Source organism: Salmo trutta, chromosome 1 (genome assembly GCF_901001165.1).
Source record: "Salmo trutta chromosome 1, fSalTru1.1, whole genome shotgun sequence".
NCBI lineage: Eukaryota > Metazoa > Chordata > Actinopteri > Salmoniformes > Salmonidae > Salmo > Salmo trutta.
The window spans coordinates 1,514,366-1,538,270 of NC_042957.1; the positions used below are offsets into that span (position 1 = coordinate 1,514,366).

General features: G+C 47.5%; 1 protein-coding gene across 2 annotated transcripts in view; it reads left to right on the plus strand.

Moving 5' to 3' along the window:
* sec63 (SEC63 homolog, protein translocation regulator) overlaps window positions 1-19,835 on the plus strand; it is a 35,276-nt gene extending 15,441 nt beyond the window's left edge. Inside the window, exons 5-20 of one of the 2 annotated variants that reach the window (XM_029689287.1) lie at window positions 2,768-2,829; window positions 4,273-4,331; window positions 4,768-4,818; window positions 5,998-6,106; window positions 6,353-6,447; window positions 8,647-8,779; window positions 9,872-9,964; window positions 10,197-10,342; window positions 11,290-11,437; window positions 11,886-11,968; window positions 12,404-12,481; window positions 12,574-12,729; window positions 15,314-15,475; window positions 17,600-17,800; window positions 18,134-18,238; window positions 19,509-19,835. In XM_029689287.1, coding sequence (XP_029545147.1) covers window positions 2,768-2,829; window positions 4,273-4,331; window positions 4,768-4,818; window positions 5,998-6,106; window positions 6,353-6,447; window positions 8,647-8,779; window positions 9,872-9,964; window positions 10,197-10,342; window positions 11,290-11,437; window positions 11,886-11,968; window positions 12,404-12,481; window positions 12,574-12,729; window positions 15,314-15,475; window positions 17,600-17,800; window positions 18,134-18,238; window positions 19,509-19,646 — 1,819 coding nt within the window. In that variant the 3' untranslated portion in view covers window positions 19,647-19,835. Of the gene's footprint in view, window positions 1-2,767; window positions 2,830-4,272; window positions 4,332-4,767; window positions 4,819-5,997; window positions 6,107-6,352; window positions 6,448-8,646; window positions 8,780-9,871; window positions 9,965-10,196; window positions 10,343-11,289; window positions 11,438-11,885; window positions 11,969-12,403; window positions 12,482-12,570; window positions 12,730-15,313; window positions 15,476-17,599; window positions 17,801-18,133; window positions 18,239-19,508 lie in introns of both variants that reach the window. The other variant, XM_029777043.1, reaches the window with a different exon arrangement.
* The last annotated feature ends 4,070 nt before the right edge of the window (window positions 19,836-23,905 follow it).

Sequence of the window (23,905 nt, forward strand, 5' to 3'; positions counted from 1 at the left end):
CCTCACGCTGCCCCTCCCCCTACTGTATTACCTCACGCTGCCCCTCCCCCTACTGTATTACCTCACGCTGCCCCTCCCCCTACTGTATTACCTCACGCTGCCCCTCCCCTACTGTATTACCTCACGCTGCCCTCCCCTACTGTATTACCTCACGCTGCCCCTCCCCTACTGTATTACCTCACGCTGCCCCTCCCCTACTGTATTACCTCACGCTGCCCCTCCCCCTATGTATACCTCACGCTGCCCCTCCCCCTACTGTATTACCTCACGCTGCCCCTCCCCTACTGTATTACCCTCACGCTGCCCTCCCCCTACTGTATTACCTCCGTCTTTGCCCCTCCCCCCTACTGTATTACCTCACGCTGCCCATCCCCTACTGTATTACCTTTCACGCTGGCCCATTTCCCCCTACTGTATTACCTCACGCTGCCCCTCCCCCTACTGTATAACCTCACGCTGCCCCTCCCCCTACTGTATTACCTCACGTTTTTGCCCCTTCCCCCTTACTGTATTACCTCACGCTTGCCCCTCCCCCTACTTGTATTTACCTCACGCTGCCCCTCCCCCTACTTCTGTATTACCTCACGCTGACCCTCCCCTCCTACTGTATTACCTCACGCTGCCCCTCCCCCTACTGTATTACCTCACGCTGCCCCTCCCCCTACTGTATTACCTCACGCTGCCCCCTCCCCCTACTGTATTACCTCACGCTGCCCCTCCCCCTACTGTATTACCTCACGCTGCCCCTCCCCCCTACTGTATTACCTCACGCTGCCCCTCCCCCCCTACTGTATTACCTCACGCTGGCAAGCACTCCCCCTACTGTATTACCTCACGCTGCCCCTCCCCCTACTGTATTACCTCACGCTGCCCCTCCCCCTACTGTATTACCTCACGCTGCCCCTCCCCCTACTGTATTACCTCACGCTGAGCAGCACTCCCCTACTGTATTACCTCACGCTGCCCCTCCCCCTACTGTATTACCTCACGCTGAGCAGCACTCCCCCTACTGTATTACCTCACGCTGCCCCTCCCCTACTGTATTACCTCACGCTGCCCCTCCCCCTACTGTATTACCTCACGCTGCCCCTCCCCTACTGTATACCTCACGCTGCCCCTCCCCTACTGTATTACTCACGCTGCCCTCCCCCTACTGTATTACCTCACGCTGCCCCTCCCCCTACTGTATTACCTCACGGCCCCTCCCCTACTGTATTACCTCACGCTGCCCCCCCCCTACTGTATTACCTCACGCTGCCCCTCCCCCTACTGTATTACCTCACGCTGCCCCTCCCCCTACTGTTACCTCACGCTGCCCCTCCCCCTACTGTATTACCTCACGCTGCCCCTCCCCCTACTATACCTCACGGCCCTCCCCTACTGTATACCTCACGCTGCCCCTCCCCTACTGTATACCTCACGCTGCCCCTCCCCCTACTGTATTACTCACGCTGCCCTCCCCCTACTGTATTACCTCACGCTGCCCCTCCCCTACTGTATTACCTCACGCTGCCCCTCCCCCTACGTGTATTACCTCACGCTGCCCCTACTGTATTACCTCACGCTGCCCCTCCCCCTACTGTATTACCTCACGCTGCCCCTCCCCCTACTGTATTACCTCACGCTGCCCCTCCCCTACTGTATTACCTCACGCTGCCCCTCCCCTACTGTATACCTCACGTGCCCCTCCCCCTACTGTATTACCTCACGCTGCCCCTCCCCCTACTGTATTACCTCACGCTGCCCCTCCCCCTACTGTATTACCTCACGCTGCCCCTCCCCCTACTGTATTACCTCACGCTGCCCTCCCCCTACTGTATTACCTCACGCTGCCCTCCCCTACTGTATTACCTCACGCTGCCCTCCCCCTACTGTATTACCTCACGCTGCCCCTCCCCCTACTGTATACCTCACGCTGCCCTCCCCCTACTGTATTACCTCACGCTGCCCCTCCCCCTACTGTATTACCTCACGCTGCCCCTCCCCCTACTGTATTACCTCACGCTGCCCCTCCCCCTACTGTATTACCTCACGCTGCCCCTCCCCCTACTGTATTACCTCACGCTGCCCCTCCCCATTTTACTGACCACCTTCCAGACAGGACAATGTCAACAATAGAGACCAAACAAGATTTACACAAAGGTTTTACTTCGTAACTATCAGCTAGATATGTGAGAATCGTATTAATCTAGCTAGCATGCTAGTTTAATAACAGGCAAAAATGATCAAACACTAATGTTATTCAAGTTAGATTTGTTTTTCAATTCTTTGTAGGTAGCTAGCTAACAATTCTTGGTGGCTATCTGGCTAGCTATCAGTACTAGTAGCTAGCCAGTTAGCCCTATTGACTTATTATGGGCTTGCTATCGACTCTAAGTAGGCAGGTAAACATACCATATGTATTTATACCAGCGTGTATTTATTAACTTATCAAGATATTCAATATTGTAGTCTGGCAACATATGAGATGTGAATAGGCAACATTTCATTCACAATTTTTTTTTAAATATTTGCTCTCGTTTCAGCTCAAATAACGGCTGCCATTTGATTTCAAGGATATTTTCGGTCATATTTCTTTCGATGCTTTCTGATGAAGCTTTCATCGACGCATGTCCAAACGGAGAAGGGCCTGTTTTGATTTGGACTCGTACTCCGACCCTCCCGTGCTCCAGTTTGCGTGCTCGGAGCACGGTAGTATGCATTTTGAGAAACACCCAATGTGTTTGCTTCATCTAGTAACTTTCTTCCTTCCGCCCCTCCCCCCCAGGCTGACCAATGACGAGTCAAGACAGAACTGGGAGACCTACGGCAACCCAGATGGTCCAAGAGGTACGTCTAGTCTACCTCCCGGGTTCAACTTCTCAATGTTTTTTAAAAATAATTTCATTGATGCTACGTCCGAAGTTGGTCTCCTTCCTCCAAAAAAGTGTCTACTTGTTTACTTCCCTTCCATTGATTTGAAAGGAAATGAGTGACATAAGAAAATGCTCCACCAATCCAATGCTTTTAGACTAGTGGACAGCTCAGAGGAAGTCATTGATAGTCTCTTCATCACTGTGGCCAGCTTGATAAGTCATTGATAGTCTCTTCACTGTGGCCAGCTTGATAAGTCATTGATAGTCTCTTCACTGTGGCCAGCTTGATAAGTCATTGATAGTCTCTTCACTGTGGCCAGCTTGATAAGTCATTGATAGTCTCACTCATCACTGTGGCCAGCTTGATAAGTCATTGATAGTCTCTTCATCACTGTGGCCAGCTTGATAAGTCATTGATAGTCTCACTCTTCGCTGTGTCCAGCTTGATAAGTCATTTATAGTCTCTTCACTGTGTCCAGCTTGATAAGTCATTTATAGTCTCTTCACTGTGGCCAGCTTGATAAGTCATTGATAGTCTCTTCACTGTGGCCAGCTTGATAAGTCATTGATAGTCTCTTCACTGTGGCCAGCTTGATAAGTCATTGATAGTCTCTTCACTGTGGCCAGCTTGATAAGTCATTGATAGTCTCACTCATCACTGTGGCCAGCTTGATAAGTCATTGATAGTCTCACTCATCACTGTGGCCAGCTTGATAAGTCATTGAAAGTCTCACTCATCACTGTGGCCAGCTTGATAAGTCATTGATAGTCTCACTCATCACTGTGGCCAGCTTGATAAGTCATTCATAGTCTCACTCATCACTGTGGCCAGCTTGATAAGTCATTGATAGTCTCACTCATCACTGTGGCCAGCTTGATAAGTCATTGATAGTCTCACTCATCACTGTGGCCAGCTTGATAAGTCATTGATAGTCTCACTCATCACTGTGGCCAGCTTGATAAGTCATTGATAGTCTCACTCATCACTGTGGCCAGCTTGATAAGTCATTGATAGTCTCACTCATCACTGTGGCCAGCTTGATAAGTCATTGATAGTCTCACTCATCACTGTGGCCAGCTTGATAAGTCATTGATACTCTTCACTGTGGCCAGCTTGAAAAGTAATTGATAGTGTCTTCACTGTGTCCAGCTTGACAACAGTCATCTAAATGAAAGCTGGACAGTCAGGGAGCATCAAAAATTCTGAAAGCGATGGATAGAGGGAAATATTTTGCTCATTTTGACGGCGAGGAAATATAATAATTTTTAAGTGTGACCCTCCGGACTTCGTTGAAGACCGAATGTGGCTTCCGAGACAAAATCAGACCAAAATCAGACCTTCCCCTGGTCTGAGTTCCCTTCCATTAAAACTATCTACATTTCAAGTCTCTTCCTTTCTCCTCCTACTCTTCCCCAGCCACTAGTTTTGGCATCGCTCTGCCTGCGTGGATCGTAGACTCCAAGAACTCCATGCTGGTATGTATTTTTCCTGTTAGGTTTTATCCACCTGTTGTTTATTCATTACTAAGTTAACAGATCTCTCCCTCCCCCTCTCTCTCTCCTCTCCTCTCTGTCTCTCTCTCCTCTCCTCTCTGTCTCTCTCTCCTCTCTGTCTCTCTCTCTCTCTCTCTCCTCTCTCTGTCTCTCTCCTCTGTCTCTCTCCTCTCCTCTCTGTCTCTCTCTCCTCTCCTCTCTGTCTCTCTCTCCTCTCCTCTCTGTCTCTCTCTCCTCTCCTCTCTGTCTCTCTCTCCTCTCCTCTCTGTCTCTCTCTCCTCTCTGTCTCTCTCTCCTCTCTGTCTCTCTCTCCTCTCCTCTCTGTCTCTCTCTCCTCTCCTCTCTGTCTCTCCCTCCTCTCCTCTGTCTCTCCTCTGTCTCTCCTCTGTCTCTCCTCCTCTCCTCCTCTCCTCTCTAGGTATTGCTGGTCTATGGTCTAGCCTTCATGGTCATCCTGCCGGTTGTGGTGGTAAGAGTCCTCTGTTACCATAGAAACACAAACACACACAGATCTACTGAGTTGCTTGGGCAATACACCAGTATACGGTATAAACAACGGTATATTTCAAAATACTGACGGTATGATCTTTCAATACCGTCTCGTGGGGGGTGCGTGCCAACGCCACTGCTTAGAACTATAAACTATAAATAATAAACTGTGTCAAATGATCTCCAGCTATGCAGCTGGTTTGCTAACTTGCTAGCTAAGTGGCTAGATGTCAAGATCAAGGCAGCCGTCCAAACACGGTATGTTTTTACCCCCTCAGCCCGTGCGCTAGCCACTTTGCCTCGGGGGGGAACCCAGTCGAAACCGGATGCAGTTTGTTTGCTATCTTAAGTGGATGTCCAATTCACTGACGTAGCTACTTGAGAGGAGTGGTGGCTAGATACATTAGCTGACTTGGTACATTAATACTGTAGCTAGCTACCTGACAGGAGCACTAAGCTAGATACGTTAGCTTACTAGGTACATTAATACTGTAGCTAGCTACCTGACAGGAGCGCTAGCTAGATACGTTAGCTTACGAGGTACATTAATACTGTAGCTAGCTACCTGACAGGAGTGGTGGCTAGATACGTTAGCTTACTAGGTACATTAATACTGTAGCTAGCTACCTGACAGGAGTGCTAGCTAGATACGTTAGCATACTAGGTACATTAATACTGTAGCTAGCTACCTGACAGGAGCGCTGGCTAGATACGTTAGCTTACTTGGTAAATTTAATACTGTAGCATTGGGGGCTGAGGGGGGGTTTGGGGGCTGAGGGGGGGTTTGGGGGCTGAGGGGGGGTTTAAGGGGCTGAGGGGGGGTTTAGTGGCTGAGGGGGGGCTGAGGGGGTTTAGGGGCTGAGGGGGTTTAGGGGCTGAGGGGGTTTAGGGGCTGAGGGGTTTTAGGGGCTGAGGGGGTTTCTACTTTGAGTTTGAAACGCAGCCCAAGCTTCTTGATTACAGCAGAGACGTTCATCCCCATTCCTGGATCAAAATCCCTGCTGCCTAAATTGTTTTGTGCTCCTCCCAAAAAAAGAAAGCTTATTATATAAACGGAAAGGTATGAAAATCTGAGTACCTCCCAATCCTGGTCTCTGCTCTTCTCTCTCTCTAGTTCCCTCAATCTTTCTTCAACTCTCTCTCTCTCTCTCTCCTTCAGGGTACATGGTGGTACCGCTCTATTCGTTACAGTGGGGACCAGATACTAATCAACACAACACAACTCTTCATGCACTTTATGTATAAGACTCCCAACATGAACATGAAACGTGAGTTAACTGAACCTGACCGCAGGTTAAAGGGATACTTCACCCAAATTACACAAAATTACACTTTTTTGTTGTTGTTTCCTTACCATGTAATCAGTCTATGGACCAGGTATGACGGTAATCCATGCTTTGGCTTAGGTTACCTGGCCACTGTCACCAAATGTTTAACTTTCTAGCATTTGTGGCACAAATCGAATTAGTCAATGGTAACTGATATTAGCATTTTTTGGCGCTTCGTGTGTATAGGGTTATCCATGGTGTTGACGGCTGCGTTTGAGTTTGACCCCCGCAGCAACAAAGAGGCCACCATACGACCCACGGACAACATCCAAGTACCACAGGTAAAATAGGGATTGTCGTTCTGCCTGTTGTTCTGCCTGCCTTTCTGTCTCAGGGATGCAAACTAGTCACTTTTTCGTTGAAATTCACAGTTTTGAATCCAAAATAGGTGACCTACGTGATTTGTGTCGATCCGGGGAGAAAAGTTTGAGAGGGAGGGTGGAGGAGGGGCTTTGGATCAGACTACTGGCTGTTATTGGGAGGGGGGAGGGGCTTTGGATCAGACTACTGGCTGTAAGAGAAAGAGGGTGATGCTCGTTTTGAGCAATACTGGCTGTATCCAAGGCTCAGCCAATCGTAACAGCAGAATGCAGCACGCGACTGAAGAGAGAAGAGAACCGATTTGCTAGTTACAGCCTCAGCGCGCTCTGGAAAGACAGCGGGAGAGTGGAAAGGCAGTTTTTCATTTACAGCAGCACGTCCCCTGAACGATAAGCCTACTTGATGAGCTGTAACCAAAAAAAAACAACTGGAATTTGGAAACTTTGAGGTGAGGGAGAAAGTGTGGTGGGACAAGTATTGTTAGCGTTGTTAAGTAGCGTTATCTTGCTAGCTGGATCGAATTCTCCGTTAGCGAAGTTAGCCAGAGAAACCTGTAGAGGTGAAATGAACACCACACTCTTTCTCACGTTTTCTATACAGTGGATAAAAAGGATTATGCCAGATGTACTTTCTGCCTGTAAGATATATAAATTATGCCAACAAAGGGTATTATTCTCTCCTGGCACATTGTAGAACACAGATGTCCACAGGCAGAAAAGTGTACAATGTAATATTGTGCAGTGTAGCCCAAAGATGTTGCTTTTGTTGAACTTGACAGTAACACGTGAGTGATGGGGGATTTTTTTGTTGTTGTTACTCAGTGAACATTATTTTTGGACACATGTAACCTTGTGCCTTATATCTACTGTAGTGGCCACTATAGTAGAGCAACAATAGAATGTCTTGTTTCATTCTAGTTCTACTTCAGAAGTTATTGTTTTTTTCCCCCCAAGTGCAATATTTATAAAGGCTGCCGCGGCAACAGGCGTTGTATTGTAAAGGCTGTCGCGGCAACAAGGCGTTCTATTGTAAAGGCTGCCGCGGCAACAGGCGTTCTGTTGTAAAGGCTGTCATGGTAACAGGCGTTCTATTGTAAAGGCTGTCATGGTAACAGGCGTTCTATTGTAAAGGCTGTCATGGTAACAGGCGTTGTATTGTAAAGGCTGTCGCGGTAACAGGCGTTGTATTGTAAAGGCTGTCGCGGTAACAGGCGTTGTATTGTAAAGGCTGTCGAGGTAACAGGCGTTGTATTGTAAAGGCTGTCATGGTAACAGGCGTTGTATTGTAAAGGCTGTCATGGTAACAGGCGTCGTATTGTAAAGGCTGTCATGGTAACAGGCGTTCTATTGTAAAGGCTGTCATGGTAACAGGCGTTGTATTGTAAAGGCTGTCGCGGTAACAGGCGTTGTATTGTAAAGGCTGTCGCGGTAACAGGCGTTGTATTGTAAAGGCTGTCGCGGTAACAGGCGTCGTATTGTAAAGGCTGTCATGGTAACAGGCGTTCTATTGTGAAGGCTGTCATGGTAACAGGCGTTGTATTGTAAAGGCTGTCGCGGTAACAGGCGTTGTATTGTAAAGGCTGTCGCGGTAACAGGCGTTGTATTGTAAAGGCTGTCGCGGCAACAGGCGTTGTATTGTAAAGGCTGTCGCGGCAACAGGCGTCGTATTGTAAAGGCTGTCGCGGCTGTTTTTTTTATCAAGACTTGTCATTTGCAGTAAAGTCTAGTCAACAAATAACATTGTTTTGTTTTTTTAGCTGTGAGTTAGGTTCACACGAACCACTTTTTATTTGACACACAGAGACTTATCGTGTTGATCATATTCTGTTGTTTAATTAGTTAAAACCTGCATTTCCCCCTAGCAGGGATTTATTCCATGTTTCAGTGCAACAACAAAAAGTGTCACCTTTTTGGTCCCTCACCAGTTTGCATCCCTGCTGTCGGCCTGTCTGCCGTTCGGCCTGCCTGTCTGCCTGCCTGTCTGTCTACGTGTGGATCTCTGCCTGCCTGCCTGTCTGTCGACGTGTTGGTCTCTCTGCCTGCCTGTCTGTCTACGTGTGGGTCTCTCTCTCTCGGCCTCTGTGTGTGGGTCTCTCTCTCGGCCTCTGTGTGTGGGTCTCTCTCTCTCGGCCTGTTAAACCTCTCCCTGTCTGTCTCCAGCTGATCCGTGAGTTGGGGAACATCAACGTGAAGAAGAAGGAACCTCCATTCTGCTACCCTTACAGTCTTAAGGCCCGGGTTCTGGTGATGGCTCACCTGGCACGCATGGAGGTCTCAGACGACATCGAAGAGGGTACGACACGCCGCACTCACAGGGCTGCTACGGTAACCGTATTACCGTCACGCCTCACTCACAGGGCTGCTACGGTAACCGTATTACCGCCACGCCGCACACACAGGGCTGCTACGGTAACCGTATTACCGCCGCACACACAGGGCTGCTACGGTAACCGTATTACCGCCGCACACACAGGGCTGCTACGGTAACCGTATTACCGCCACGCCGCGCTCACAGGGCTGCTACGGTAACCGTATTACCGACACGCCGCGCTCACAGGGCTGCCACGGTAACCGCCTGCAGGGAGAAACTGCAGGGAGAAACTGCAGGGAGAAACTTTGTAGCGGGGCAGGGGAAAAAGAGGGAGGAGCATCAGGGATGGTCACATTAGAAGGGTCGCTCTGTGGCCCGCCCGCTCGCTCTGTGGCCCGCCCGCCCGCTCGCTCTGTGGCCCGCCCGCCCGCTCGCTCTGTGGCCCGCCCGCCCGTTCGCTCTGTGGCCCGCCCGCCCGTTCGCTCTGTGGCCCGCCCGCCCGTTCGCTCTGTGGCCCGCCCGCCCGTTCGCTCTGTGGCCCGTTCGCTCTGTGGCCCGCCCGCCCGTTCGCTCTGTGGCCCGCCCGCCCGTTCGCTCTGTGGCCCGCCCGCCCGTTCGCTCTGTGGCCCGCCCGCCTGTTCGCTCTGTGGCCCGCCCGCCCGTTCGCTCTGTGGCCCCGCCCGCCTGTTCGCTCTGTGGCCCGCCCGCCCGTTCGCTCTGTGGCCCGCCCGCCCGCTCGCTCTGTGGCCCGCCCGCCCGCTCGCTCTGTGGCCCGCCCGCCCGCTCGCTCTGTGGCCCGCCCGCCCGTTCGCTCTGTGGCCCGCCCGCCCGTTCGCTCTGTGGCCCGTTCGCTCTGTGGCCCGCCCGCCCGTTCGCTCTGTGGCCCGCCCGCCCGTTCGCTCTGTGGCCCGCCCGCCCGTTCGCTCTGTGGCCCGCCCGCCCGTTCGCTCTGTGGCCCGCCCGCCCGTTCGCTCTGTGGCCCGCCCGCCCGTTCGCTCTGTGGCCCGCCCGCCCGTTCGCTCTGTGGCCCGCCCGCCCGTTTGCTCTGCGTCTCATTCTCTCTCTGTGTTACAGACCAGAGGTTTGTGGTGAGGAAGAGTCCAGCTCTGCTCCAGGAGATGGTCAACGTGGGCTGTCAACTCACCATGATGGCCAACAGCAGAGGAGGTACACACACACACACACACACACACACACACACACACACACACACACTGTCAACTCACCATGATGGCCAACAGCAGAGGAGGTACACACACACACACACACTGTCACCTCACCATGATGCCCAACAGCAGAGGAGGAACACACACACACACACACACACACACACACACACACACACACACACTACCTAACTGAGACGGATGCGTGCTGACCTGTGTGTGTGTGTGTGCAGGGTTCCATGCCCCCAGGCTGGTGTCGATAGAGAACTGTATGAAGCTGACCCAGATGATCGTCCAGGGTCTTCAGGAGTCCAAATCTCCTCTGCTGCAGCTTCCTCACTTCGAAGAGGAACACCTCCGTTACTGCGTCTCCAAGAAGGTGCCGTCGCCCTGTTATACCAGGCCTCTTTCTCAATTCTCATCTTTCCTCCATTCCTTGCCGCCTCTTTTGTCACCTTCTCAAAACCCATTGGAGGGGAAAAAGTCTGAGGGGAGGGAACCTTGGATCTTGTCGTCCAATAGAGTAGAGAAGGATGCAAGGAGATAGGATGTGAGGAATTGCAGTAAGACCAATTGAGATGGAGCTATAGCATGCTAACTCTCTCTACGCTCCTCCCTCCAGTATAAGGTGTGTTACTATGGTTACCGGTATTAGGTGGTAACCAGTACAAGGTGTATTATGGTAACTATAGTAACCTCTCCCCAGTACAAGGTGTATTATGGTAACTATAGTAACCTCTCCCCAGTACAAGGCATATTATGGTATGGTAACTATAGTAACCTCTTCCCAGTACAAGGTGTATTATGGTATGGTAACTATAGTAACCTAGTAACAGTACAAGGTGTATTATGGTATGGTAACTATAGTAACCTCTCCCCAGTACAAGGTGTATTATGGTATGGTAACTATAGTAACCTCTCCCCAGTACAAGGTGTATTATGGTATGGTAAATATAGTAACCTCTCCCCAGTACAAGGTGTATTATGGTATGGTAACTATAGTAACCTCTCCCCAGTACAAGGTGTATTATGGTATGGTAACTATAGTAACCTCTCTCCAGTACAAGGTGTATTATGGTATGGTAACTATAGTAACCTCTCCCCAGTACAAGGTGTATTATGGTAACTATAGTAACCTCTCCCCAGTACAAGGTGTATTATGGTATGGTAACTACAGTAACCTAGTAACAGTACAAGGTGTATTATGGTATGGTAACTATAGTAACCTCTCCCCAGTACAAGGTGTATTATGGTACGGTAACTATAGTAACCTCTCCCCAGTACAAGGTGTATTATGGTATGGTAACTATAGTAACCTCTCTCCAGTACAAGGTGCGTAGCCTGCAGGACCTGGTCAGCCTGAAGGACTCGGACCGTCGGAGCATGCTCCGTTTCCTTGGCGAGGAGAAGTATGACGAGGTTATGGCCGTGCTCGCCAGCTTCCCGTCCATCACCATGGATACCAAGCTGCAGGGTGAGGTCACGCCCCTTCTCTGGAGTTTGTGTTTGTATTCACTCAGTTTTAGTTCTTGCAGGCTGTCCCAACAGATACTGGCATGAAACCATATCTAACAGGCTGTCCCATCAGATACTGGCATGAAACCGTATCTAACAGGCTGTCCCAACAGATACTGGCATGAAACCGTATCTAACAGGCTGTCCCAACAGATACTGGCATGAAACCGTATCTAACAGGCTGTCCCAACAGATACTGGCATGAAACCGTATCTAACAGGCTGTCCCAACAGATACTGGCATGAAACCGTATCTAACAGGCTGCCCCGACAGATACTGGCATGAAACCGTATTGATATTTGTTTTTCTCAGGGGAAAACTTGTTGTCTTCTGTTGTCTCTCCTGTCCTGGACTGTGTTGTTACTACAGTCTCGTCTCTTACCTGTTGTCTTCTGTTCTCTCTCCAGTCCTGGATGATGAAGACAGCAATAACATCACAGCTGGATCTATCGTCACGGTTACGGTCACCCTGACCAGGAAGAGGATGGCGGTAAGGGAGGGATGGAGGAATGGAGGGTTGCAGGGAGGAATGGAGGGAGGGAGGGAGGGAGGAATGGAGGGATGGAGGGAGGGAGGGAGGGAGGGAGGGATGGATGGAGGGATGGAGGGAGGGAGGGAATGAATCTGTTATTCAGTGTGTTTGTATGGTCTAATAGCAATAAAGCCACATTTTTAAATGTTTAACAAATATTAGTATTTAATTTTTTTTATACTTCAAGGGGTCTTAAAATTCAAAACCAAATAGTTAAATGATCCTTTGTGTGACCTAAAAACGATTCTAAATAGCTCTGTAAACCCACTCGGCTTAGAGGCTAAACATAGCAAACAATTCGCACCTATGTATTCAATATGTCACTTTAGCTACTGTGTCTCGTCTCTCTCGGTCTCTCTCTCGGTCTCGCTCTCGCTCTCTGTATGTGTGTAGGAGGTGTTTGAGAAGGAGCAGAATGTGACACCTTGTCTCGTAGTCGGAGAGGAAGCCAGTACAGAGGATGCTGCCACGGTACGCACTGTCTGCGCGCACACACACACACACACACACACACACTTGACAATGCAACGACTGATAACATATAACCTGTTTGTGTGCAGCAGGGAGACGCCAGTAAAACCAAAGCCAAGGTGTGGCAGAACAAGACGAAAGCAGCCAAGAAAACCAAGCAGTCAAAGAAGAAGAAACTCACCAAGAAGAAGCCCCTCCCACTGCCAGCAGCCAAGGCCAAACAGGCCAATGGGAGCGCGTCAGGAAGTGTAAGCAGCCAATGAGAGAGTCGATCTAATCGGATTGTTTTTGTTTTAATTAATAACTGTAGTCACAAGGACGTTTCGGCCTCAAGTCATCTTAACTTCTTTTACTGCCAGTACCAGACCTGGATTCAAGTACTATTTACAGTATTTCATGTAGTAACAGATATAATGCCAGTACCAGACCTGGATTCAAGTACTATTTACAGTATTTCATGTAGTAACAGATATAATGCCAGTACCAGACCTGGATTCTAGTACTATTTACAGTATTTCATGTAGTAACAGATATAATGCCAGTACCAGACCTGGATTCTAGTACTATTTACAGTATTTCATGTAGTAACAGATATAATGCCAGTACCAGACCTGGATTCTAGTACTATTTACAGTATTTCAGTTTATAACAGATATAATGCCAGTACCAGACCTGGATTCTAGTACTATTTACAGTATTTCATGTAGTAACAGATATAATGCCAGTACCAGACCTGGATTCTAGTACTATTTACAGTATTTCATGTAGTAACAGATATAATGCCAGTACCAGACCTGGATTCTAGTACTATTTACAGTATTTCATGTAGTAACAGATATAATGCCAGTACCAGACCTGGATTCTAGTACTATTTACAGTATTTCATGTAGTAACAGATATAATGCCAGTACTAGACCTGGATTCAAGTACTATTTACAGTATTTCATCTAGTAAAATATATAATGCCAGTACCAGACCTGGATTCAAGTACTATTTAGAGTATTTCAGTTTATAACAGATATAATGCCAGTACCAGACCTGGATTCAAGTACTATTTAGAGTATTTCATGTAGTAACAGATATAATGCCAGTACCAGACCTGGATTCAAGTACTATTTAGAGTATTTCAGTTTATAACAGATATAATGCCAGTACCAGACCTGGATTCAAGTACTATTTAGAGTATTTCATGTAGTAACAGATATAATGCCAGTACCAGACCTGGATTCAAGTACTATTTAGAGTATTTCAGTTTATAACAGATATAATCAAATTAAATGTATTTATAAAGCCCTTCTTACATCAGCTGATGTCTCAAAGTGCTGTACAGAAACCCAGCCTAAAACCCCAAACAGCAAGCAATGCAGGTGTCGAAGCACGGTGGCTAGGAAAAACTCCCTAGAAAGGCCAAAACCTAGGAAGAAACCTAGAGAGGAACCAGGCTATGAGGGGTGGCCAGTCCTCTTCTGGCTGTGCCAGGTGGAGATTATAACAGAACATGGCCAAGATGTTCAAATGTTCATAGATGACCTGCAGGGTCAGATGATGATAATAATAATCACAGTGGTTGTCGAGGGTGCAACAAGTCAGCACCTCAGGAGTAAATGTCAGTTGGCGCCGATCATTCAGAGTATCTCTACCGCTCCTGCTGTCTCTAGAGAGTTGAAAACAGCAGGTCTGGGACAGGTAGCACGTCCGGTGAACAGGTCAGGGTACCATAGCCGCAGGCAGAACAGTTGGAACTGGAGCAGCAGCACGGCCAGGTGAACTGGGGACAGCAAGGAGTCATCAAGCCAGGTAGTCCTGAGGCATGGTCCTAGGGCTCAGGTCCTCTGAGAGAAAGAAAGAGAGAATTAGAGAGGATATTTAAATTCACACAGGACACCGGAAAAGACAAGAGAATACTCCAGATATAACAGACTGACCCTAGCCCCCCGACATAAACTACTGCAGCATAAATACTGGAGGCTGAGACAGGAGGGGTCAGGAGATATAATGCCAGTACCAGACCTGGATTCAAGTACTATTTAGAGTATTTCATGTAGTAACAGATATAATGCCAGTACCAGACCTGGATTCAAGTACTATTTAGAGTATTTCATATAGTAACAGATATAATGCCAGTACCAGACCTGGATTCAAGTACTATTTAGAGTATTTCATGTAGTAACAGATATAATGCCAGTACCAGACCTGGATTCAAGTACTATTCGGAGTATTACAGTTACTTTGAAAAGCATTTCCTAGTATTTGGAATTTTAAACTAAGTGGTTCGATCCCTGAATGCTGATTTGGCTTACAGCCGTGGTATATCATACCTTATTCCACGTATGACAAAGCATTTATTCTCAGTCTTTGAATCCCGTTGGTTACCGGTTTACAATAGCAGAAGGTTCTCGCGGGTTTGTGCTGTATGGGCAATATACACCACGGCTAAAGGCTGTGTCCAGGCCCGCTGCGTAAGAACGACCCTTAGCCGTGGTATTTTGTCCGTATACCACACCCCCTCGGGCGTGTATTTAAAAAAATATTCGAATACACAGTTAAGTGTTTTTTTTGTTTGTTTTTTTCAAACACAGGTATTTAAATACTCATTATGCATTTGAACCAAGGTCTGTTCGTTGGGGTATTTTAAATATGTTAAAAAAAAATACTTTCAAACACTTCAAATATACGTAGTTAATTCGGCCACATTATTTGAAAATACCCAAATACTCTGAAAAATATTTTATTTAAATACTTAAAAATGCATATGCATTTAAACCCAGCTCTGGTGTATAAACTAACCAATCTGTGTTTACTCTGCTTTATTGATGCCTGTTTGTGTTTTAGGAGGTGGTTGCCGTGGCGAAGGAGGATGAGGAGGACGGGTCAGACAAAGGCAGCGAATCAGAGGAGGGCGAGGGTAACAAAGATTCTCCGAGCGAGAGAGACGAGGAGAGTGACAAACAGAGCGACACGGAGCAGGATGAGATCGCCGGGGACGACGAGGAGGTCAGACACCTGTGTGTGTGTGTGTGTGTGTGTGTGTGTGTGTGTGTGTGTGTGTGTGTGTGTGTGTGTGGGGGGGGGGAACTCCTTCGAGCACATTGGATGGGTAACTCCAGTCCTGGGAGGTGTCACACCTTTGCCCCAGTTCCATCCTGATCTGGAATGTAATTAGTTTAATCAGGTGTGTTTGCTAGCGATGGGTGGGAAAGGTGTGAACCGCTCCGGACCCCAGAGGACTGCAGTTACCCATCTCTGAAGGAGGACTTTACCGATCCGCGGAACAGGGTTGGAGTGAAACCCTCCAGGAGGGTGTCTCTCCAGGAACAGGGTTGGAGTTAAACCCTACAGGAGGGTAGCTCTCCAGGAACAGGGTTGGAGTTAAAACCCTCCAGGAGGGTAGCTCTCCAGGAACAGGGTTGGAGTTAAACCCTACAGGAGGGTATCTCTCCAGGAACAGGGTTGGAGTTAAAACCCTACAGGAGGGTCTCTCTCCAGGAACAGGGTTGGAGTTAAAACCTCCAGGAGGGTATCTCTCCAGGAACAGGGTTGGAGTTAAACCCTCCAGGAGGGTATCTCTCCAGGAACAGGGTTGGAGTGAAACCCTCCAGGAGGGTATCTCTCCAGGAACAGGGTTGGAGTGAAACCCTACAGGAGGGTATCTCTCCAGGAACAGGGTTGGAGTTAAAACCTACAGGAGGGTATCTCTCCAGGAACAGGGTTGGAGTTAAACCCTACAGGAGGGTATCTCTCCAGGAACAGGGTTGGAGTGAAACCCTACAGGAGGGTATCTCTCCAGGAACAGGGTTGGAGTGAAACCCTACAGGAGGGTATCTCTCCAGGAACAGGGTTGGAGTGAAACCCTACAGGAGGGTATCTCTCCAGGAACAGGGCTGGAGTTAAACCCTACAGGAGGGTATCTCTCCAGGAACAGGGTTGGAGTTAAACCCTACAGGAGGGTGTCTCTCCAGGAACAGGGTTGGAGTTAAACCCTACAGGAGGGTAGCTCTCCAGGAACAGGGTTGGAGTTAAAACCCTCCAGGAGGGTAGCTCTCCAGGAACAGGGTTGGAGTTAAACCCTACAGGAGGGTATCTCTCCAGGAACAGGGTTGGAGTTAAAACCCTACAGGAGGGTCTCTCTCCAGGAACAGGGTTGGAGTTAAAACCTCCAGGAGGGTATCTCTCCAGGAACAGGGTTGGAGTTAAACCCTCCAGGAGGGTATCTCTCCAGGAACAGGGTTGGAGTGAAACCCTCCAGGAGGGTATCTCTCCAGGAACAGGGTTGGAGTGAAACCCTACAGGAGGGTATCTCTCCAGGAACAGGGTTGGAGTTAAAACCTACAGGAGGGTATCTCTCCAGGAACAGGGTTGGAGTTAAACCCTACAGGAGGGTATCTCTCCAGGAACAGGGTTGGAGTGAAACCCTACAGGAGGGTATCTCTCCAGGAACAGGGTTGGAGTGAAACCCTACAGGAGGGTATCTCTCCAGGAACAGGGTTGGAGTGAAACCCTACAGGAGGGTATCTCTCCAGGAACAGGGCTGGAGTTAAACCCTACAGGAGGGTATCTCTCCAGGAACAGGGTTGGAGTTAAACCCTACAGGAGGGTATCTCTCCAGGAACAGGGTTGGAGTGAAACCCTACAGGAGGGTTTCTCTCCAGGAACAGGGTTGGAGTTAAACCCTACAGAAGGGTATCTCTCCAGGAACAGGGTTGGAGTTAAAACCCTCCAGGAGGGTATCTCTCCAGGAACAGGGTTGGAGTTAAAACCCTCCAGGAGGGTATCTCTCCAGGAACAGGGTTGGAGTTAAAACCCTCCAGGAGGGTATCTCTCCAGGAACAGGGCTGGAGTTAAAACCCTCCAGGAGGGTATCTCTCCAGGAACAGGGCTGGAGTTAAACCCTACAGGAGGGTATCTCTCCAGGAACAGGGCTGGAGTTAAACCCTACAGGAGGGTATTTCTCCAGGAACAGGGTTGGAGTTAAACCCTACAGGATGGTGTCTCTCCAGGAGGGTTTCTCTCCAGGAGCAGGGTTAGAGGTACCCTCCTGTAAGGTTTATCTCTCCAGGAACAGGGCTAGAGAGCAGTTATATAGACTATGTATAACCCCCCCCTCCCTCCCTCCCCCAGGAGTGGGAGGCGTTGCAGCAGAGTATCCAGCGGAGGGAGAGGGCCTTGTTGGAGACGAAGTCTAAGGTCACCCACCCTGTCTACAGCCTGTATTACCCAGAGGAGAAACACGAGTGGTGGTGGCTTTACATTGCTGACCGCAAGGACCAGACTCTAGTCTCCATGCCATACCACGTCTGTACACTCAAAGACACAGAAGAGGTGAGAGAGAGAGAGAGAGAGAGAGGGTGTGTGTGTGTGTGTTATTTGGGTGGTGCTTACGTGTGACGCTCAACAGTTTCCTGTGTGTGTATCAAGAACGGTCCACCACCCAAAGGACATCCAGCCAACTGGACACAACTGTAGGAAGCATTGGAGTCAACATGGGACCAGCATCCCTGTGGAAACGCTTTGACACCTTGTAGAGTCACGTGACCCTGATAGATTGAGGCTGTTCTGAGAGACAAAATGGAGGGGTGGGGGACACTTCAGTATCAGGAAGGTGTTCTTATGTTTAGTGTGTACTCTCTCTGTGTGTTCTTTCGCTCTCGACAGGTGGAACTGAAGTTCCCAGCTCCCTCTAAAACGGGGAACTACCAGTACTCTGTTATCCTCCGCTCAGATTCTTACCTGGGTCTGGACCAGATCAGACCACTCAAGGTGAGATGTTACAACTCACGCGTGTGTGTGTGTGTGTGTGTGTGTTGTGACTGTGTGTGTTGTGTTGTATTGTAACTGTTTTAACTGTTGTATTGTAACTGTGTTAACTGTTTTAACTGTGTTGTATTGTAACTGTGTGTTTTAACTGTGTTGTGTTTTAACCGTGTTTTAACCTCTCTTGGGTATGTGGGACGTGACCGTCCCACCTGCGGGACATACCATTCATCAGCCAGTGAAATAGCAGGCCGCCAAATTCAAAACGACAAAAAATCTCATAATTCAAATTTCTCAAACATACAACTATTATATCCCATTTTAAAGATACACTTCTCATTAATCCAACCACATTGTCCGATTTCAAAAAGGCTTTACGGCGAAAACATAACATTAGATTATGTCAGGACAGCGCCGAGACAAGAAAAACCACACAGCCATTTTCCAAGCAAGGAGAGGCGTCACAAAAAACAGAAATACAGCTAAAATGAATCACTAACCTTTGATGATCTTCATCAGATGGCACTCATAGGACTCCCACTTCCACAATAAATATATTTATGTCCAAATACCTCCGTTTTGTTCGCGCGTTCAGTCGAGTTATCCAAATGCGCCATGCTTGCTCATTTTGTTGAGACGAAAAGTCCAAAAAGTTATACTACAGTTTGTAGAAACATGTCAAACGATGTATAGCATCAATATTCCAACCGGACAAATCCTTTGTCTTCAGAAAGGAAAAAGCCACGCGCATAAATGATCTAATGGCACTCTGGTTGAAATGACTGTCATTCCCTTCCAGGTCACAGTAGAAGCCTGTAACAACGTTCTAAAGACTGTTGACATCTAGTGGAAGGCTTAGGAACTGCAAAATGACCCCTAAGTCACTGTAGTTTGAATAATTAAATCAATTTTTAAAAAAACTACAAGCCTCAGATTTTCAACTTCCTGGTTGGATTTTTCTCAGGTTTTTGGCCTGCCATATGAGTTCTGTTATACTCAGACATCATTCAAACAGTTTTAGAAACTTCAGAGTGTTTTCTATCAAAATCTACTAATAATATGCAAATATTTGACTCTGGGCCCGAGTATTAGGCAGTTTACTCTGGGCACGCTTTTCATCCGAAAATGAAAATACTGCCCCCTATACCTTAAAAAGTTAACTGTGTTGTATTGTAACTGTGTTGTATTGTAACTGTGTTGTATTGTAACTGTGTTGTATTGTAACTGTTGTATTGTGACTGTGTTGTATTGTAACTGTGTGTTTTAACTATGCCAGCTGGAGGTGCATGAGGCCAAGGCGGTGTTGGACAACCACCCCCAGTGGGACATCCCAGAAACAGAGGAGGAGGACGAGGAACAGGAGGACAGTGATGGGATCGAGGAGAGCGAAGAGGAGGATGAAGACAACGACTAAACACAAATATACACACGCACACGTACACACACAACCACCCCAGGGCAGTTTGTACACACACACACACACACACCCATACTGACATGGACTATGGACCTCCCTATCTGCCCCTCACATCCTTTTCTACAGAGACCTAGACTGGGTCGAGTCCTGACTCTCTAATGTTCACTTTCAGAGGACAACTATCTATATATATATATCCAGCCCTGTGTGTCTGTGTCTGTCTGAATGTGTGTGTGTGTGTGTGTGTGTGTGTGTGTGTGTGTGTGTGTGTGTGTGTGTGTGTGTGTGTGTGTGTGTGTTGTGTGTGTGTGTGTGTGTGTTGTGTGTGTGTGTGTGTGTGTGTGTGTGTGTGTGTGTGTGTGTGTGTGTGTGTGTGTGTGTGAATGAATAAGCGAGAGAGAGTGTCTGTGTGTGAATAAGCGAGAGTGTGTGTGTGTGTGTGTGTGTGTGTGTGTGTGTGAATAAGTGAGAGAGTGTGTGTGTGTGTGTGTGTATGTGTGTGTGAATAAGCGAGAGAGAGAGTGTGTGTGTGTGTGTGTGTGTACGCTCCTCTTTCACACTGTGGTCTAGACGACTGGTTACTGAGGCTCTGTTTTCCCCAGGGGTGTGTAAACAACTTCCCTTATCAAAATAAATATCAGAAATGGACTCAAATTGAAATCATGACATTTTGGTTTTTGTTCATAATTTGAGTTTTCAACATCACTCATTCCAGAACCTATACAGAGTATGTACAGTAGTATAAAAGGTTTCACATAGAAATGACAGTTTCTAGATCTGTAATACTCATTGAAAGCATATGTGGTAGAAACGTACGTATGCTATTTCTATGCTTCCCGTATTTAAGGCTTTAAATGGCTAAACATTTTATATTTTGGGTTATTGAGAAGATATTTCGCAGCGGTTTTGGACGGTACAATTACTCTCTACACTCTACACTATAGATTGATTGTTTTGTCACAAACTGAAATTAGGGGGACGTGACGGACCGGGGGACGAGGGGGGACGACGGACCGGGCGACGGACCGGGGCACGAGGGGGGACGACGGACCGGGGGGGGGGTTGAAAAAGAGGATTTCTCCAGTGACTGACAGACAGGCTGCTGTTATAACACCAGACCACACGATGGCGCTGCTGACTGAGTGGGTTTGGATCTGTCTCTTTAACCTGTCACCCCTCTGGTTTGGTTTGAGGCTGAATCCCCAGTTAAACTGTCACCCCTCTGGTTCGAGGCTGAATCCCCAGTTAACCTGTCACCCCTCTGGTTTGGTTCGAGGCTGAATCCCCAGTTAAACTGTCACCGGAGGGGGAGGAAAAGGAGGGAGGAAAAGGGGGAGAGAGGGAGGGAGGGAAAGCGAGGGATGAAGCTTGAGGGGGAATGAGAGAGAAGGACACATTCAACCACTCAGCAGTCAGAATGAATCATCAACCAATCTAACGAGCCGTTCAACATCTGTCTTCCCAGAAAACAGGACTCGACCGCTTAGCTCTGTGGTTAGAAAATATGTATTTTATAGTTCTGTTAGGAGGAAAACAACTATCTTTGGTGGCGAATATCAAGACTGATCGATAATAGTTGTTATTATTATTTACATTCCAGTGTAATGCTGCCTGTAACTGGGAGAGAAGGTTCAAATCAGACTGCTTTCGTTACGGCGCGCGCAGGAGGTGATAGTTGTACTGTGAGTATTTTTCTCTCTGCAATAGAATAATCAGTCTAACTGACCGCTGGGTCTTCAGTGTAGTGCACTACTTTAGACCAGAGCCCTATGGCACCCTATTCCCTATATAGTGCACTACTTTAGACCAGAGCCCTATGGCACCCTATTCCCTATATAGTGCACTACTATAGACCAGAGCCCTATGGCACCCTATTCCCTATATAGTGCACTACTATAGACCAGAGCCCTATGGCACCCTATTCCCTATATAGTGCACTACTATAGACCAGAGCCCTATGACACCCTATTCCCTATATAGTGCACTACTATAGACCAGGGCCCTATATAGTGCACTACTATAGACCAGAGCCCTATGGCACCCTATTCCCTATATAGTGCACTACTATAGACCAGAGCCCTATGACACCCTATTCCCTATATAGTGCACTACTTTAGACCAGAGCCCTATGACACCCTATTCCCTATATAGTGCACTACTATAGACCAGGGCCCTATATAGTGCACTACTATAGACCAGAGCCCTATGGCACCCTATTCCCTATATAGTGCACTACTTTAGACCAGAGCCCTATTCCCTATATAGTGCAATACTATAGACCAGAGCCCTATTCCCTATATAGTGCACTATGGTCTACGGTCATTGTAAATGGGAGAAAAAAAAAATATATATATTATTATTTGTATTTTAAATCATTTCAAAATAAATAACTTTTAAATTAGATGTTTCCATCTGTTATCAAGGGGGTTAATTTCCTCTCTCACACACACACACACACAGGAATGTATACACACACACACACACACACACACACACACAGGAACGTATACACACACGCACCCACACAAACACACAAGGAATGAAGGAAATTCTTGAAAAGGAGGAGAAAGCGGTTTAAACATGCGCGTGTTGACTTGATGCTCCGGGGCATTTCTTACAGAATACACTTCCTGTTTTTCGCAAAACCATAAAGTGACCTCATAGAACACATTCCTTTTGTGTCTTTAATGTAACACCAGATATGATGCATTCATGAGCATTATCAGCAGCAGGGAATGGGAGACCAGTCAGGATTGAGGGAAAGATGAACGGAGCAAAGTACAGAGAGATCCTTGATGAAAACCTGCTCCAGAGCCCTCAGGAGGTTCACCTTCCAACAGGACAACGACCCTAAACACACAGCCAAGACAACGCAGGAGTGGCTTCAGGACAAGTCTCTGAATGTCCTTGAGTGGCTCAGCCAGAGCCCGGACTTGAACCCGATCGAACATCTCTGGAGAGACCTGAAAATAGCTGTGCAGCGACACTCCCCATCCAACCTGACAGAGCTTGAGAGGATCTGCAGAGAAGAATGGGAGAAACTCCCCAAATACAGGTGTGCCAAGCTTGTAGCGTCATACCCAAGAAGACTCGATGCTGTAATCACTGCCAAAGGTGCTTCAACAAAATACTGAATAAAGGGTCTGAATACTTATGGAAATGTGATATTTCCTTTGTTTATTTATAATAAATTAGCGAAAATTTCTAAAAACCTGTTTTTGCTTGGTCGTTATGGGGTATTGTGTGTAGATTGATGAGGGGGCATTTTAGAATAAGGCTGTAACATAACAAAATGAGGAAATAGTCACAGGGTCTGATCACTTTAACGTTGAGTTGTTTGTTGAATAAAAAAAAAATGTTTCTTTTTTAAAGTACTTTTTCTAACACTTGTAAGATTCTACCTCATATGACTTCAGATTGTGTTGTTTCTGTCTGTCGCCAGATTGTTTTAAACATTTTAAATAATAAAGCATTTGATTCTTCCATTCTCTTGACGTTGGAGTATTATCTTACATCCGGTATTTAAGTAAATAGCTTCTTCAATATAAGAGACCGAGATAATATTGTCCAACCCATCGGGTATCTCCCCGCCTGCTCATATGCCATGTCTTGAAATATGCAGATAAGTACATTTATATTGTAAAACATCTCACAGCCAGCTTTCTAGCTTTCCCACAAGGCTTTCCCTCTCCCCCCCTCTCCCTCTTTCCCTCTCTCTCCCTTTCTTTCTCTCTTTCCCTCTCTCCCTCTCTCTCTCTCCCTCTCTCCCTCCTCTCTCTCCCTCCTCTCTTTCCCTCTCTCCCTCCTCTCTCTCCCTCCTCTCTCTCTCCTGTCTTTCCCTCTCCTCTTCCTTCCTTGTCGCCTCTCTCTCCTCCTTTCAAGCCAGCATGACAACTCCATAATGAGTTGGCAAGAGAGCAGTAACAGTCTGTTACCCAGGCTAACAGACTTGACACCCAGGCAAGTAAATCCCTCTTTCAGAAATGTAACAGGTGAAAGAAATACTGCTCTCTGCTGAAGAGAAGAGTGACCTGCAGTGTAATCATCATAGTGGCCACTAGAGGGTGATGGTACTCCAAACACAATTCAATATCTAAACTCAGCAAAAAAAGAAACATCCCTTTTTCAGGACTCTGTCTTTCAAAGATAATTCGTAAAAATCCAAATAACTTCACAGATCTTCATTGTAAAGGGTTTAAACACTGTTTCCCATGCTTGTTCAATGAACCATAAACAATTAATGAACATGCACCTGT